Below are 18,918 nucleotides of genomic sequence, written 5' to 3'. Positions count from 1 at the left end.
CATTAAATAAAAAAGAAAAATTTAAAAATCCAAGCAAAAAATAAAACAAGTTTGAGTTGAAATTCTGTCGTCTTGGGTGGGGGGAAGCATTTGTGAATAACAGTATTAAGTGAGTATGTTTTCCTGTGCACTCATGCCCTATTCCCTCAATGACATCATCAGTCATTTGGTAACAAGCAGTTCTCCCATTATGTTTAGTGTAATTCTCCCAGCAATGTCTCCTTTCAGTACATCACCAAGAATATCTCCCAGTCATCCCCTTCTACTTCTTCAGCTTTCCCCTTCACATTTCCTCCACGCTCTTTTTTCTATTTTCTCTGTTGTGCCCCTGGAACCACTCCCTTCCTTTTAATAAACAAGAGTAATTCTCTCAGTGATAATAATGCTTCATGTAGCTTTTAGCAGAGTGTCATTTGGTCTCAGAGAATATCTCAAAAATTCTTGCAGAAAACATTCATCCTAGGAGTCTGAAATGTATCACAAATGAAGTTATTTTGTTTTCCTTTGAACTGTAATATTACCTACAGTGTTCCAGGCAGTGTCCCAAAATGGGACAGGTGACCTCAGAGCAAGCTGCCTTATAAGACAGAATGTAGGTAGGAACAGGCTCAAGACATGAGGTCTGTGAGACAAGGTCAGAAGTTAAGATACATACTCAATATGTAAGATCATACCCTGTCACCACTGCACTAAGAAAATTACAACCTAGATACTAAAGATTCCATGTTCAAAGGATAATGAAACAATTTGGACAATTTTGTTGACCCTTGATATTAGAATATTGTGCAGAATGAAATCTGTTAACCATTTCAAACAATCCATATAATGATAAAAATTAATATTAATTTGTATTCACTTCACTTTTTCATTTTCCTTCAAAAATACAGAAGATGAACTATGAAAAAATTAAAATACTACTTGTGCATTTGCTTTCCTTAGTATATGACAAGCAGTAGTAATTTTTGTTCCTGTTTTTCTAGGACACTTGATTTTAAGATATAACTTTCTTAGGGCTACTCATTCAAGCAGATTTTCCTGATTTCATTGCCCTGGACTCATCCATGCCTTATTGATGCACCTATCCTAAATTTCATTTGTCTGTGCTTTTAAAAGCTGCATTCTGGCCTTTAAGTAAAAATTCAGTATGCAAGAGTGCTGAAGAGGTTTAGCTTTTGGCACTCACATTAGCAAGAGTCAACCCATTAAGCACTGGTTGGCAATTTAAAGCTTTATATTGCTTCAACAAATTGGAGGTTACTATCCAACACAGTTAAATAAAAATTTGTCCTGCAGTTGACTAGAGGACCATATTGTACCCTCAAGAAAAGCCATTCTAAATTTCTCCAACTCATAGGAGCTGTCATAGTAACAATATGCAAGTATTTTTGTTTTAATTTGCACCAGCCATGCCAAGTGAAGTCCCTGTGAAAGTGCAGGAAGGAAATAGAATACCAGGACAAACATGAACTTGATTCAGGATAACCACAAGAAAACCCACAATTTTCTAGACAAATATTTTGGCCCTATTCCTTCTTTAGTGAAGCCACTGTGAGTCAAAACATTTATCTACAGGATTTAATGTCTTTAGTCTGATTTACGGTGAGAACTTCTAAAAGATGGATTTACTTTCCTTGTAAGTCTTTTCAAGCTCCCATGAATCCACTGCCAATTTTTAAAGCAGTAAATCCTCAGCTATACTAAGACTACTAATTCTAAAGATGCATGCAAATGTTGGGATTTTCATAGTACAATATAATGAAATACCTATAAAAAGACTGAAGTGTTCTGAATAATAAATCAAATTGAAAGAGAAAATGGCACAGTGAAAAAAGATTTGCCAGCAGCACATTTTTCAGTTGCCATCATTGTATGGTCTGGCACTTTCCACCGTGGTAGACAGGAACACCTGCCCATATCAACAGGAGCTCCATGGTGATTGTAGATGTTACTGTGCATAGGTTTAGCCTTGTCTGTCCCAGAAAAGATCAAGGCACTCAGCCATTTAACACCATTTAATTTGTTCTGACTTAACCCTCTATTAGAAAAGAAAAGGATGAAAAAAAGTGACTGAATTTGTATGCATTATTGTTTCTGATTTTATAATTCATAAAATAACCTTTGAATAAAAGACCATCCAAAATATTTCACTCTTGCTCTTCCTTAAATGCATGGGTAAAAATTCTCAAGCTCCTAAAAGGCAAATATAGGATTATTTCTACTTATTTTACATTTATGGACTAAATTATTAACACTTTTATAATTATCATTCAGAGATAAGCTCAATTTTAAATTAAATGTGAAATTTCTACAAATTTCATTTTAAGTGCATGCACACCAAGACCCCACAAATCTACCTCACTGGCATGGAGCAACAAGTTCAAGACCAGACCTTTGAGATGCAGGGGATGTGTCTGTGCTATGCAGAAACAGTGTGATGACCACCATGTTGGAGGACAGCTTGCACAGTACAGGGGGATAACCTACATTAAATGGGTTAAAACTCTGCCAGATATGCTCAGAGAGAGCATCAGCACCAATTCAGTGGGAGTCCACTAGAAGAAAATAAAGGGGAGGAGGGAAGAGCACAGCTCCAGCAATTGCTTTGGCAGAACCATGAGGACACAGACCCAGGAGCCCAGCACAGGGGTGGATAACATTGCATTTTCAGTGTGGTGCACCCAGAGGATGGTGAGAGCCACGCTTGTGGGGGCATTAGGGGAGACAGGGGACAGCCAATGTATTGATCCAAGGGCACATAGAGATCCTACTTGCAGTCAGACCAATCACACCTGGCCTACTTTGGCTCCCAAAGGTGGCTTGGCTCTTTCAACTCCAAAACGGGAATGACTTTACTTTCACTGCTCCCTTGCTCACCAGAAGCCTTGCTTCCTCTCTAGCTCACCCCGACTTTGCTGGGGACTGAGAGGATTCTTCTTTCCTTTTCTTTCCCTCAGAGTAATCATTTGTCCACATTATCAGGCACTGCACATATACTCATCAGAGTAAGCCAATTAATTACCTTAATAATTTAATTCTTTTTCTCTTTCTATATAAAAATATGGAATATTATTAAGATCCTTTTAAACAGATATGAAACACTAAATTTGATCAAGGACTTGAAGGTTAGTGAATGAACTGTTGAAGCTAGGAACAAGAAACAAAAATTGCAGTCTAAAGCATGTGTGAGAATATAAAAATTAGATATGTAAATGGCATGAAGGATAATTTTTTGTGAATATATGGATGTGAAACCAACAAAACGCCAAAACTGAGAGTAACATTTGTATATATGACAAAGGTATTTTTGATTGAATATCAGGGTTCTAGTAAGTATCCCTTAGAAAACATAAAATTAAATGAAGGCATATTTTGTAGTCTGATGTATAAAATTGCTATGAATGAGATAGTTGAGTAATACAGAAGATAAAAATATATTAGAGCTCCTAAGACATGCCAGAACTGCGCATTGCATTGTGGTAATCCAGATAACTAAGCTGGCTTTAAACAAGCAAGTCTGTCTCCATGGAGTACCTATCAGGATATCAGAGCAGTCTGATTGTGTCTGCATGGTGCTACCTTGGGGCTAATTAGTGCTGGCACAGTGCTGCATTGAAGTGATTTTGAAGCTATCTCAGCTGGAGTTAGTTCAGCTCTCTGCACAGCACTACCTTGCAGCTTGTTTAAATGACCTTAATGTCTAAAAAAACACCTGTTAAAGCAATCACACTCCTCACTTGACTAACATGAAATTGTCTGGGCTCACCTCTTGCTGTGTTACTGCTAGGGCAAGACAGAAACAGGTGTATCAGAAATGCCCTCAGCACACAGAAACACACACTCCTGCCTTTTCTTGCTAAAACAGGAACCCTCCAGTAAAACAGCATCTGATAGCAGCATCTGTAACCAGGGATATAGTGGAAACATAGGATGGCTTCCATTGTGTCACTGTCCTTATACTGCCAGTGAAGTGAGTTTGAGGTAAATATACCAGAAGCATGAGTGTCAGGTACCCATTGTTTTTAATTGCAGTCCAGCTTCTGGTTATGGTTCATGAGCTTCAGTAAGGCTAAGAAAACTACTGCCAATTGGTACATGAGATTTGGATACAGATGTCACATCTCTTTTTGAGCAGAGCAGTGTCTACAGAATTTCTTTTATTATTCTTGTCCTGCTCAGTAATGCTTTCAGGGATATCTGCCTTTTCTGTCATGTCAATTATTTTCCTATTCACATTTTCCAGAATTATGTTGGTCTTGGCCCATAAAGCTCTCCCACCCCAATTCTACTCATGGCTTAATGAACTCTATTTCCTCACTAAACTAGGACATCTTGATGTTTACAGGCTTCCAAATGCCTTTTGTAATACCAAACTCCACTTAGGAGCAACGTTAGCATATCATAATATGATTATAATATTACTATAAACAATAATATTGGTAATATTTTTTACAGTATTTTTATATTTGCAGGGTCACCATTTTAGTGCAGTAAGAATAAATTCACCAGATAGAAGGGGTTCCCTCCCTCCTGTCTGGCCCACTTTATGGCTACCACTGAATTTCCCAGGTAATCAGCCTTCACCCTTGGTGGCTGCTCCAACAGTGCCCTGTCAGAGGGACAGCCAACATTCCCCCACAGACAAGTTGGGTTGAGGTCATCCTCTCATGTTCCTAACATCAGTTCCTGACTCAGATACCTTAGCAACAAAAGCCTTGCAAAAAAATAATCTCTTATACAGACCAATGTTTCATTTGCATAAAAGAAACCCCCTCCCAAGTCTCTTTTTTGAGAAGGATGGGATTATACACGCTTCATAATTTCAAGCAGTGCTGGCACTCAGCATGTTGTGTTCTTTACAGCCAAACCTGCTTTTCCCTGTCCCCTACATGAGAAGCAGAATTTTTTAAATCCTTATCTTTAAAAACTACTCATTCTGCTCCTTCTTTTCTTGTGCTACCAGATAATCCCCAAGATCAGCTTCCTAATTATCACTCTTTACAAATTCACTTCTAAATTTTATTGCAGATTTATTTGCCGTCATAGTCTGATTCAACTGGGCTTGCCAAGTGGGAGGAAGTGAGTCAACTATTGAGTGTATGTTGGAACTTTGGAAGGATTTTCTGTCAGCGGGAAAGAAGAATATCTGGAATAATACAGTTAATCATTTTCTCAGTCTATTATACTTTTTAAAGACTAAAGAGAAGACAAGCTTTTTATACCAGTACAATATTTTGTGGAATGATAACGTCAATAAAGACTCGAAACACTCCTTTCTGTTCAGAGCAATGTCGTATTAACAAACAAGAAAATAAACCCAGTCTTACCTTTTTAGGATCTGACACATTGTTAATATAAATAGTGTAGACCCCACTTTTGTTAACACCAGATTGGTATACATCTGCACAGTCTCTGAATGGCTTTTCTTCTTCCTTTTTTGCATTCTTTAGTAAAACTGCAAAACAAAAGACATGATAATATAAGTTACAACAACAGTCTTAAGCATTTCTGTATCTAGGAGGTCCACTTTTGCACACATCATCCCTTTTAAAAATGCACAGTAATAATTGTACTGTGTTTTCTGCACAGTTCACACATTCGGCAAATTCTAGTAAAGAGCTAGTACGAAGCTTTTGGACAGATGACAGAAGTAGGCACCAGAAGAAGTCATGATACAAATAGCTAAACAGAGCATCCTGTCTGCTGAGAGGTAACACAGCATATTCTTTCTGAGTGCAAAGCCCTGTGCCCCTGCAGGTGTTGCCTCTGACTAAAGATGTACCCTCAAGGCTGCCGAAGAATGCCCCAGAGACGGCAAATAAAGGTGGAAAAATGTGTTCAGTGTTGTGATCTGACACAGATGCTCACTTAAGACAGCAATGCTGGAAGGAGAGAGTTTGTGCTGTTCATGAGGTAATAACCTTTGAGCAGCATAGGAGCTTGGGGCAAGGCAGCTGCTTGCTTAAATTTATTTATTTTGTAGAGAAAAATTTAATTATTTTCCTACCTACATTCATAAAATTTGCTAAATAGAATAAAAGAAAAAAACAGTGCTACTGAGGTCAGGTGTCTAGAGGCAAGATTTATAGAACTCATTTTGGCTCAGCACAGGGAAACAGTTAATGTTATAACACCAGTGCAGATCTTGATCCTGCATATTACAGACAGACCATGTATATATGAGTCTGGGCTGAGAAATCAGGAGTATAAAGTGTTGAGAATCCCAGTCTTGAACAACCAGGAAATTCCCTGTAGAAGGAGTAACATCTGAGAGTGTTCTTCACTCTCACAAACAAAAGTAGCATGACCCCTCACAATAGTGAAGGATGTGATTCTATTCCAACAGCACATATTTTAAGCACGTCAGTATTCCCATGGAAATCCATCTGCCTACTCAGATTTTTAAAGTTAAACATGTCCTTAAGTGATGTGCAGGGTTCGGGCCAGCACTTCATTAATCCCTACAATAAGGATACAATATTTAAGTCTTCCAGACACACTCATCCTCTCGTGAAAGGTACTTCTTTTTCATTTTTGGCTTGAAAGTGTGAGTTATAGATACAAAAGGGACTACATCTCATTCACTCAGAGTGAAATGGCCTCTGGGCAAAGCTGATGCTGATGTGCAACGGGGCAATGGCCTGGCACAGTGTGTGGGACTACATGGGCCATTGGTGGTGAGAATAATGCCAAGGGCATGCAGTTGGAAGTACTATCTCCCCTTTGAACACCTCAAAGCAGTATTTTAGGATGGCAAATTCCTGCCAGAGCACTTGGTATTAATACCATTTCACAGATGGGGAAATTGAGGTAAAAAAATGTTAAACATTTTACCTCAGTCATTCCGTGAAAAGGTGAAAATAGAAAAATAGTGAGAAATCCAATCCTGACTGTAAGACTACATGGCTCTCTAGGTAGCCATTTTGAACAAAAATTATATTATTCTTTCTCATTTATGTGTGTTCATATTATTTTTATTTTAAGAAACAAAAATCCCTTACATCTCCCTTTCCATGTATTTACTTCATGTTTGTTATTTTTATTCAGCACTCTCAACAAAAATCAAACCTAATTTATATATTTGCATATGAAATTTGATTAGGAAGTCATTGGCTTTGAAACTTAGACATATTTGGAAAAGGTAGTGTTGGCAATGCTGTAGATTGCACACTTCCCTGTGAGATGGCAGAGAGTGAGATCCTTAGCAAGGTGCACATCAATTGTGCACTCTCTCAAAAGTGACATTTTTTGAGATAAGACATAGAACTGAGGCCCTCATGATTTGTGTTAATTAAAGACCTCATGGTACTTTTTGTAAGCAGATGGTGTCAGTATCTGTGGTCAAAGTCCAACCTGAATAATTACTTGGGGCTGGAGCCAAAACTTAGAGGAGTTACAGCAAAGCCTCTCATTGATTTCAGAGGGCCTTAGAATAGATCCATTCTTTCTGGCCTGAATTTCTCTAATGCTGTTGTTTCAACTGGAGACATCAGTCTCTCCTGTCTCAAAATTATATTTAGTGGTGCAGAGGCACTGCTCATTTTCTTCAGTCTTAAAACACTTATATTTTATTAGCTGTATGCAGCAAGATTATCTTACCTCTTATATGAGTGTTATACACACATTGAAAACCACTTGGAAATAACCATTAAGATTCAATAAAGGAAATTTGAATTTGGGTCCTTTCTAGCTGAAACTTAGACAAAAGAAATCATGAGTATGTCTTAAAGTTTATATCATTAAAATTTTAAACAAGGTAAGATTTTAATATCAGAGCAAATACCTTGGTAATTTTCCAAAGAGATGGATCTCTAGGAATTGTCCTTAGAAATAAATTATCATGCTTAAAACTAAAAGAAACACAGTAAAAAGGATGTTTGTGTGAGAGATGAAGTTGGAAAAGACAGATAAATGTGATAGACATGGCCATCTTTCCTCTTAGACAGCTGAAGTAGCTGAGATCATACAGAGTAAACGTATACTTTCCTAAAAACTAAGCAATCCAATACGCGTTTGGGGTTTTATTCCACTGTAGCCAGGAGAAGATGGCTTTCCTTGAGTGCCTCTCACTCCTTTCTCAGGAGCTGGTGCTCCCACTGGAAGAAAAGCCCAGCTCCTTCACAAGGACCTATACTATTACAGACTGCAGCACAGTATATTAAGCATGACTAGCTGAAGTTTAGGTTTTCTTAATACATTACACTGTAATTTGCAAAAACAGCCCAAACTTGACAGAAAATTAATACTCAGGAATGTCACTGCTAATGTGCTTTTAGCATAAAATATGTTTTCTCTAAGGTTTGCTGTTGTTTTTCTAACTTAATATTCCATAGAGTTTCCAAACTACTTCTACGTACTATAACTCCAGACTATTTTTCTCTACAACATTACATAGGCCTTGAATCCTTTATACATTAAGTCCCTGAATGATGTATAGGCTCACATATGGTAGATGTGTAAGTACATTTTTTTTTAAAGTAAGAAAGTTCAAGTAAGTTAGTTCTAAAACAAAATATGTAACCATTAAATTCCTTAATCAGCTTCAAGATATTGACTTTGCACAAACTTCTAATGTTTGTTTAGCTGTTTTCATATACAATTCTTATGACAGAGTTTTATGTACCTGAAGAAAAAGATAAGTCTATGTCAAGAAAAATAATATTATCATTTTTTAAACCTGAATGCTTAGCCAAGATTTGGAACCTGGGAGGGTTTTCTGATTGCCTTCTCTGGATGAATAAACTGGTCATGCTCCTTTAAAGCAATGTGTGGAAAGCCCTGTTTCCCTGAACAGAAGGAGAACCAACAATAATGTTTTCACAGCAGTTCCAAACGTCTTCTGGGTAATTTTTAGCACAATAACTTTCTCCTTGGGCTATGCTATCTGTTTTCCCCTACTTGATAACAATTATTTCTTTCCATTATCAGTCCTTCAGCTGTTCCTTTTCCTCAGTGCCCTGGGTGATGAGTGGAGTCCAGACAGTAGAGGAAGTGCCATCCATAACTGCCCAGGCCCTGTGGATTATGAACAGGAACCCAGATCAATGAGCTCTCTGCTAACCCACGGGCTGTGCAGCACTGTCAGAACCCAGGAAATTCCTCTGACTGCCCTGGAGGACTTCAGACCCCGGCAGGGGGAACAGAGACCTTGACATGGAGTCAAAGACACCTGTGCCTTCGATTTTAACCCATGGAAACAATTACCAACTTTGTGCGAAGAGTTACAGGCCACAAGTGTTTGAATAGAATGATAGTGAATTTGTCACAGGGTGAAAAAGTAGAATTTTGGGGTTTTTAGAATGGGGGTTCAGGAGGCAAGATGGAGGAATCTGGGCCTGTCCTGTCTTTCTCCTTCTTCTTCTTGTCCTCCATCTTCTGTTGTGATGGTGGCACTTTTGGACCGGTTTAGGGTAGAGACTGACTGTCTAACATAAGTGATAAGTATTGGAAAATTATTGTAAGTAAAGTACATGTAGTTTTTAGTATAAAAGATAACACCGTCCTGAGGGTGGTCAGTGTGCCCTCAGTAAGTACATTTTAAAAAATGTACTTACAACCCAACCTGCTGGACAGAACTCCACAGGTCCAAAAAGGAATGTGTTAGATAAGAAAAAATAAACAACCTTGAAAACCAGAGCTGAGGAATCTCGATTTCTTCCTCAAGCGTGGGGGTGGGGAAAAGGACTTTTTAGTACCTCGGGAGCCGTTATGGCAACAGCTCAGAACCCGACACAGCACCAGGGCTGAGCAGTGTTCTGCTGCACCTGCCCCCAGGATATTAACCCTCAGCAGAAAGCTGGGGTCAGCACCTGAGGCTGCAGCCCATCCAGTTTTGTTAGAATGGCTTACCTGTGCTTGCAAGTGAGAGAGCTGAGATATATAGGGCTTTTCCCCAAATCAATAGTCATGGAAATTTGACTGATTGATAGCTATGTGTGCCCAGTGTAGAGTGAGACTATTTTTCTGCTATCAGTTGTAAAATTAAATTAACAGTTAATTAGTTTATTTCCTAATCGCTATCACAAATAGAGAATGTTTTCTTTTTTTCCCAGGTGTAAGGAAATACCAACTGACTATTAAGAAAAAGTAGCTTCTGAAATATTTACTAATCTAGTATTCTCCTCTAGGAATATGAAATTGAAAGCATAAAATATCTGTTCTTTCTAGCTACATGTAAATTATCTAATTTCATCTCAACTAAGAAAAAATAAATTAATCTACTTGATTTTTGTAACTGATATTTCTGGTTCGTTTTGAAAAAGTTAAGTTGTCTCATTACTTTTCAGGTCTCCATCAGATACCTGGTGAATTGCACAGCCTGTCTATAAGCAATAAAGAATGCTAAAATGCAGTTCATTATGTTGATTCAATCAATAAATCGCAATCATAATTCCTAAATTTTTTGATATCTGAGCTGCTATTGTGAAATCAGTTGAGACTGAGTTAATCACTAGATTCTTATGTCCTTTAGTGACACTGACAACAAATGAAAAGCAGCTGTTTGTTTTCTGCATGATGGTGACTTATTTGGACAGATATGCAGAGATTTCTTTAGTGTCTGAATGAATTATTATATTTTCATTTTTTCAATGTTTTATTTACAGAAATATAATTTTCTTATAGACTAGAAGAAACAAAAAGGCACTTAAAAACCATTCAAGCTTTTGAATTCAGATAGGAAAAGTCTTCCTCCATATCTTATTGTCATATATAATTGACCTAAATTTTAGCTGCACTATCAAAACCATCTGAGGTAAAAATTATGGCCCATGTTGAGCAGCTCCTAAAAAATCAAAAAGGAGAAGGTTTTAAATTGGTGGTTTTTACCTAAAGCTGCTACATTCCAGGACAGGGTCATACAAGGACTACCAAATGATGGTTTCTGTCTAGATCCTGACTGCAAATAAAGTTTGCCTTGATCTTGTCATTGTTCCAGACATATTGTGGGGAATCCTGCATTTCTGTAGGTGACCCTCTGTCTCTGACCTCTTTCCCAGCCATTTGGGTGCAGCTGCTGTGGACCAACAAAATTCCAGTTACAATGGCAAATAATGCCTGGTTTGTAAAGAATCAAATCCAGGACAGTTTGTTATAGTCATGCAAAGGATGTTACTCAAACTGTTACCCAGTGAGGAGGCCTGGAACACTGCCCACACATGGATATATGTTCCCTGTCCCAGCAACAGCAACCACAAACAAATCTGACAGAATAAGGTGAAGATTTTTTTTTTGTTTTGAGGAGGAAAAATATCCAAAGACTTACAGTTTCTGCTGACTTACAGCCAGAGGACAGTGCTGTTTCAGTGTCCCTGTCTTGCATATACCAACCTCCACTTGAGAACAAATATTAAACTGCAACCTAATAGCTGGCTGTGACACCCAATGTTGCCTGCAATAGGGCAACCCTGAGACAGCACCATTGTGTTGCAAATGCTACACAAACCAGAAGAAAAAGCACAAACCTGAAGGCTGATTTCAGCTCAGGTATGCTCTCCAGATAACTACAAGGAACTGAAATGATAGCTATGCAAGAACACAATTGGGTCCCTCTTAAAATGGACTTAAAAAGATATTTTCATTCTATACCTATTACACTCTATCCTTTTTTCTTCCACAAAACATGTTTCTGGATTATTAAAGCTACCACTGTCACTCAGTATAACCATTGAAAAATAATTAGAAAATTAAAAATTAAAATTAAAATAAAAAATTGAGATGTAATAAAAAAGTATTGCAGCATTTATTCTTGATAAAATATCAGGAGCTTTTTATACATCTAGCTGGTCAACTAAAAGTTTTAAATGTGAATTTATACTTAGTTACCACCCAGTTCTAATTGTTATAAGACAAACTATCACCACCTGATTCTAAACTTTCTCCAATGTCAACTTTATTTCCTACTTTATTAATTCTATGTTTTATATTCATCCCCATAAAGTCTGAAAATCTTACAAAAACAAAAAAAAATGGGGGGATATTAGTATGAAAGCTGCTTCTGTATGTCTTGGAGTCCAGCAGTCTTCTCAGATACGTCATTGTGTATGATTGTGTGCTCATGTTTGTTTACTAGGGAGGTGAAAGGAAGTTTAGGACTAGAGTTTGGACAGGTACTTTCCTTTCAACAAAATATGTATTCACCAAAATGCTTTGAAAACTAATATTTCTTTGCAACATTGCTCTGAATATGACAGAAAGAGCTGGCCATTGGCAACTTGGGAAGTTCATTTTGACATACTGGAATAAAATATTTTTGTTCTGGGAACTGTTGCTCCATAATCATGTTTATAGATTATAAATTTGCAGATTCTAGTGTATAAAAATGTTTTATCAAGGCCCCCACTATTCCCAAATGAAGTTATAAGGCTAGATATCCCAGGTTACTTTGCTGCTCCAGCCTCTCCATCTCCCATCACCGGCATCAGGGCCCTGGAAGTCATGGGGCTTCCCCACTACTTTCAGCCATCATCCTCAGGTTTTTTTCTTCTTATACGCTCATAATTACTTATTTTCTTTTAATTTTCTTTTCCTTTAGGACTTTTCTCCTCAGGAGGGCCTTAGGGTTTTGCAAGAGCTTGGCTAACACCTGGTCTGAAAAAAAGTTTTCAATACGAACAGATGTTCAAAGCAGAGGATTGGATAGCAGCATAAGCGCAGGAGAGCATATCCAGGAATTTACAGTATAAGTTCTTCCTCCACCAGATGAAATATCTGCATCTTCAATAGGTTTTGAAAGAGATCTCTTCCATTAATTTCTCCAGTTAACATTTTTGAGGCCATGTTATTTTTCATCATTCAGCATCCCAAGGAACTCCATACACATACCGCAGGAAGGACAATTTCCCTTTGTTAGCTTTTAACAAGAGTGTTCCAGCTGGTGACCCTGCATTTTTACCTGAAAGTGTAAGTCTGCACCCATGCTCTACAAGCCACCTACAATTCCTACTGCAATCTTTCTATTATCTTTTGCACTGCCTCAGGTATCTCTCATAGGTTTAGTTAATGCTATTTCACTTACTCAGTCATCTGTCTTTCTAGATTTTTTTGTGTGCAATGTGGGTTCCAATATTTTATGCAGTATTTGAACATACCATATATTATGTGGTACAATTTTTTTTCCTGATTTCATGTCTATTCCTCTGTAGCAATTTAAAAAATAATATTTTCATTTAGGCCATTAACTGATGAGTAACAAACACCTCCTGCATCTTTCATTTAAGATGCAGGAGGGGTTTGTCACTTTTAATTGGGAGCTTACCTTCAATTGGGAGCTTACCTTCAGTTCATATGGGTATTTTAGAAGGTAAAAGAAAATAAAAATCTAGAATTTCTTTCTTAGGCACATTCATTTGCTGAATGGTGCTGAATGCTGACCTTCATTAAAATGTTCAGACTCTGTAACAATATAAGCATGTTTATAATACACATGCACATTTTGGATGTCTAAGGGAGCACTTTAGTCCTAACCCCAAATGTGGTGCAGTCACAGAATGTCACTTACAGGAGCAGTGCTGGTCTGGCTATATCTGTTGGCTCTGGACTGGTTCCATAGCCACAGAACAAATGGGAGATGGGAGATCTTGCAGAAAGCATTTGGATTTGTTGTGGGGGCAAAAGGGGGAGGCAAGGTTAGGGATTTTGTTTGGTTGCTTGGTTGTTTGGTTGTTTGGTTTGTTGGTTATACTAGTTGTTTATTCTGCTGTAGCAGCTCAATGATCTTGATTCACCCCATGACCCTACAGTCACCGGACTTGATGGAGAAGTGGAAGGATTTTGTTTCCAAGGAAAAATGACAAAAGCAAAAATAGTGCCTTTGCTCTCAAACTCTAGACCTCAATGGCCACATTCATCGTCCTCACTGCATGTGGGAGGCCCAAAGTGGTGTGTGAACCTTTCTTAAGTACAATCCAGAGTAACTACCAGGCCATGCTGAAATGCAATTAGCAGGGCTACAATGATTCTAGCAGCCTAGGCATTAGTCCAGTATCAGATTTGTTAGGAGCACTAAGGTTCATTACATAGAAGATTTTGAGATCAATACTTTTAACATAGGGAGGAAAGGGAAAAGTTGTACTCAATTAGATGTCTCGGGTTAACATTTATAGAAATGTTTTAGCAGCTAATAGAACATTACTTTGCCCTCCCACAAAGCCTCTAAGAGTCTGCAGTAAGAAAGGCAAACAACTGCATAGCAAGAGCACTCAAGCTATCCAACTACTTATTAAATAAATCATTTAAAGCAGAATTTCCCTCCTGTAGGGCTGCAGGAATTAACTTGGTCGTGGAAAACAACATTAACGTAGAGAGCTTTCACCCTCTCCAGGGCATAATTATTTAATACCTAATAAATTATCTACAGTTATCAAGTTTGTTTCCCAATAAATCCAGCCTTAGTGACTGGCAAGAACAATAATACTTCAAATCACTGTGCATTTGAAAGAAATCACTTAAGAATACCATAAAATGGTCCTCATTAGTGAGCTGCAATAGAATGCCTTATGGCCCACTTACAAAGAGATAAAGACACTTAATTATCCAGCTGCAATATAGTTCCTTAAGAGTTTCTGCTTGAGACAGCAATTTTGTGAGTAACTAGCGATTCACAGAGACGAGAACTAAATAAGTCTTTCACTAACTGTACAAGGAGATTAAGTTGCTGGCATTGTTTAATACTTCTAGTGCCCATATTTCTTTAATTGATTTATATTTTTCCACACAGATACCCTAATGTGCATTTGATGTTTCCATCTGAGCAATGGTATGCATACAAAGAAATTTTTTACTAACAAGCCATTTGGGTGACACTGACAATGCTGTTAGTTGGTTTATATATTCTGATATTCTCTGTAATATCTTTGGTGTGAGTGAATAATGCCAGTTTCACAAAACTGAGTGAAGAGGCATTGACCTATACTGTAGGAATGAGGGTGGGTAATTGATTTTAATATCAGCAATCAAGAATTTATATACACTTCCAGTTTAAAGTTTTCAGTACAAATAAATATTGATCTGCCATTATCATCAGCAAGTTAATAGGGATAAAAGATGAGAATCCACAATTCTGTTTTGAAGAATTTAAATATTTTTCCACTGACATTAATTTCAAATGCTGCACATTCAAATTTACTTATTTCAGAACTGAATCTCTATTAAATTACAGCCAAAGTTGCTACTACCTATTGTAATTTTTTGTACTTTATTATAAAGCATAACTTTGAAATTAAAGTATTTTTGCCTAAGCAAGGTATGAAAATATTTTATTTTTATTTTCAAAACATGATTATTTGGGGTTTTTTTTTGTTGTTGTTTTTTTTGTTTTAGAAAAAACCAACACAGGTAATGATTGTATAAATAAATAAACAACACTAACATCAACCCTAAATATAAGCTCTTAACATTGCTACTACCTTTTAACAGATAATATGGTGAAAAAGGGTACTTGTAGTTGCAAGTCACCTCATCATGGAAAAACTCACTTGGACAGAAGTTACTTCATTGATCTAAAAGAAGTCCAGACCCAAACTGTGAAAATGTTGAGTCAGATAAGAATGACCCCAAAAACTGTCCAATAGGACTTTCTGAGCATCTCTGAAAATTGCATACGACAAAGAGAGTCTTCAACAAAAGCAGGAATTGTATAGCACCTGAACAGAACCACAAAGGCTGGTGCTGATGTGTGTGTTCAGCTGAACATCTCCATGACAGCACAAAGTCAGAGCAGCCTCTGACTGCAGCCCTGCAGCACTTTCCAGATCATTTGCTCAAGAGGATCCAGCCGCAGTAAGAGTAAGGGGACCCCTCTTCCCTGACACTGAGTGCAAAAGAAAGATTCAGTTTTTCTCCAGCTTTGGAAATATAAATAGGAGCAGATCACACATTGGAATGCATCTTTGTAATAGTGAGTTTTGTGAAACGCCAGCAAACATTTTCTGATAGTGATCTTCTGATCTCTTTTTAAATGAAAAGTATTTCTGTTTTGCTTTAGAATATCTTAATAAAAATGAATACCTCATGCTCATAAAATCTCTAAAGATGGAGGAAGTAGAGAGAAACTGAGAAAATTGATTTTTTCCATAATCTTGAACCTTAGCTGAAGTTATCTGCATTGACATCTTTGGGAAAGTTAAAAAGTGTGTGGAACACCAGATGATTTCAGTGCATTAAACTGCATTTTGTTTAAAGCTTTGGTGCAGCCATTCTAACTTTTACAAGTCTAAGGTTTTTAATTAATTATTAAAAATAAATATTTTTAAATTAATTAGTATATCAAAAGCATCATGCTTTGTTCTTACACCACAGTATATTAGAATGCATTGTTAACTAAAATTCAATTTCTGGTATAAAAAAAAATCTGTCACTTTATACACGAATACATTTCTTAAGTGATGCTTCAAGCACAGCCCTGATCCACCTCAAACCTACAGCTTTCAGACAAAGTTGATAAGAACCTTCTGTGCACCTGAAACAAAAGATTCTTCTATGTTTTGAAAGAAAAATAATGAAGTAATTTATGTGACACACTCTAAGTTTCTGCCTCACCAGTTATGTCTCATCATGTTGGAAAAAAACCTTAATAATGTCAAGGATGAAGTACCAAGAGGAGGCATGGGCTTAAGGAATGAGATGTTTATAGAGAAATGGTGCAGAAAAAACAAGCTGTCACTTCAAAATATGTCTCAGATGAGTACCAATATTATTCTTTCCATGAACAGAAGTAAAACTATCAAGATCAAGACATGTATTATAAAACCTTGCTCTTCTACACTGCTAAAATCTAGTGGATTTAAATACCCTCATTATTGTATTCCAATTTATGGCTGAATCAATATAATATAGAAAATTTGTGTTATCAAACACAGTCAAAATACTAATATTTAAAACTACTGTTCTCTTTTTCTGCCCTGTGTTCCTACCAGGATTTTTTATTTGGTTTGGTTTTGGATTTTTGTGGTTCTGGTTGGTTTTTTGGTTTTTGGTTTGGTCTTTTTTTTTTTTTTTTTAATTTTTTTTTTTTTTTTTTAATACTAGCCTGTATTATAAAAGATATCTTTGAAGTCTGTCTGATGAGGAAGGCCAGCATCACTGCTGAGGCAATTCTGCTTCTGTCAATGGAGTTTCCCCTGAGCCTGTAACCTTCAGGTCATTTCTTTGAAGTTCTCAGTCTATTCTCACTCTTTTCACTTTGAAGTAAATTTTTACATCACATCAACTTTGGAATAAGAAGTGGAATAGATTGACTGTTGTTTAATTTTTAAAATAAATTAATTGCTATGCTTTTAAAAAGCATGAATTCCCTTCAAAAGAATTTTTGGACGTATTTTTTTTCCTATCCATAAACCAGGAGACTTGTAACTTTTCTGAAGTGCCAGACCCACTAACCATGTTATTTACTTTATGAAGTCAATAGGTACTTCCGGGGAGGTAAATTCTTAGCTTATACATGCATGATTTTGAGAATTAAGCTTAGCATCTTGTCAGTATTCAAGAGGAAGATAATTCTTCATTTCACTTTTACTAAGAGGCCACAAAATCAGACATTCATGATAAAACCTCCTCTTCTGTTCCATTAGTTTTCAGGGATAAGTAAGTTTAGGCCAAACATTTTAACAAGGTATATTATCACAGAGTCTGGAAAATAGCCAAAGAAAAAAACCAATAGGACAACAAAAATAAATTTATGGTTAAATATGCTTTCCCACTGAATTTTACATTCCTTTATCCTGTGGGTAGGACTACCTAGGCAGTTACCAAAAGTTATGCAAATTACTTTTAATACAATAGAAATTCAAGAAATTTTTTTATACTGGAATCAAAGACAACGTATTTTTGATTGGGCACCTTTTGTGACATTGGCTTGAACCATAATTTCCGAGTGGACCAATATCCTTTCTAAAGTAATTGAACTTGCATACACATCTTTGATTGTATTAGTTATTACTTAACATAATTTTTAGCATATACCTTGTTTTGGGGTTGAGGAGTTTTTTGAGTAGTATTCATGTCTACTCAAAAAAGTAGACAGTAGTATACTGTCTACTTTAGCACTACATATCTTCTCCATAAATAATTTTTCTCATGTGGCAATTTAGAAAGTACTTCACAATACTATTTATGTGTTACAGATGTGTTTGACAGTGATAGGAATGTGCTTTATAAATAATATTCAAGAAAAATAATACTCTAAGTAGTATGAGAAAAGACCAGTTTAAAGAAAACAATAAGCACAAAACCTTTTATTACCTTTTCTGAGAATAATTTTATTTCTATCCATCTATAATTTGATCTGTATTTGTTATTTTCTACAGGTGAAGCACTTTTGCAGTCTCAGAGATAATAATGCAATATCTCTGTGACCACTCAGGTCTTCACTTCTATATGTTTTTATTTCCTCATCTTTTGTTGGGGAAAAGTAAAAGTTTCATGCATTTATCTGCATTTTAATTTTGAGATTACTTCATCCTTAACGAGTTATTTTAATATTCAGCAGAGTGAAAAACCATTTCCTTCAAAGGCTAGTGTCTGAAGGTGATTCTATTTCAGAAATTCTTCTGTAGAAATTTACTGGCAGATGTTGCCAAGGTTTTTGCCCCTGCCTAAAATATACCAATATACCCAGACAATGTGACAAGTTTGTTTAGCCACAGACACAGGCCAAAATAGAGACATGTGAGTCCCCATGGTACCCTGCATTTATTTGACTCTCTGCAGGCTCTGTGACCTGTTAGAGTGTCTGTTTGAAGGATTACATGCAACTGAAACTCTAGAATCACTCACACTGGGAGAGAGGTGGGTGGCATTTTGGAAACTGAACTCGCAACAATTCCAAGTTTTGCAGGTGGCCCTCATCCCAAAACTGGTCTGTACCAAAACTGACACTGAAAATGGGAACTGGATTTTCTATTTAGGTCCTCCTATATTTAAAAG

At 36.7% G+C, this 18,918-nt stretch overlaps 1 protein-coding gene across 1 annotated transcript in view; it reads right to left on the bottom strand.

The window, feature by feature from the left end:
• Positions 1-18,918, bottom strand: part of ANGPT1 (angiopoietin 1) — a 153,871-nt gene that overhangs the window by 52,626 nt on the left and 82,327 nt on the right. Inside the window, exon 5 of the mRNA XM_063171028.1 lies at positions 5,325-5,452. Within this exon, the coding sequence (XP_063027098.1) occupies positions 5,325-5,452 (128 nt within the window). The remainder of the gene's footprint in view (positions 1-5,324; positions 5,453-18,918) is intronic.

This window comes from Melospiza melodia, chromosome 1 (genome assembly GCF_035770615.1).
Source record: "Melospiza melodia melodia isolate bMelMel2 chromosome 1, bMelMel2.pri, whole genome shotgun sequence".
Taxonomy (NCBI): domain Eukaryota; kingdom Metazoa; phylum Chordata; class Aves; order Passeriformes; family Passerellidae; genus Melospiza; species Melospiza melodia.
Note: the sequence above shows the minus strand (reverse complement) of the source record. Positions and strands in the feature narration are given on the sequence as shown.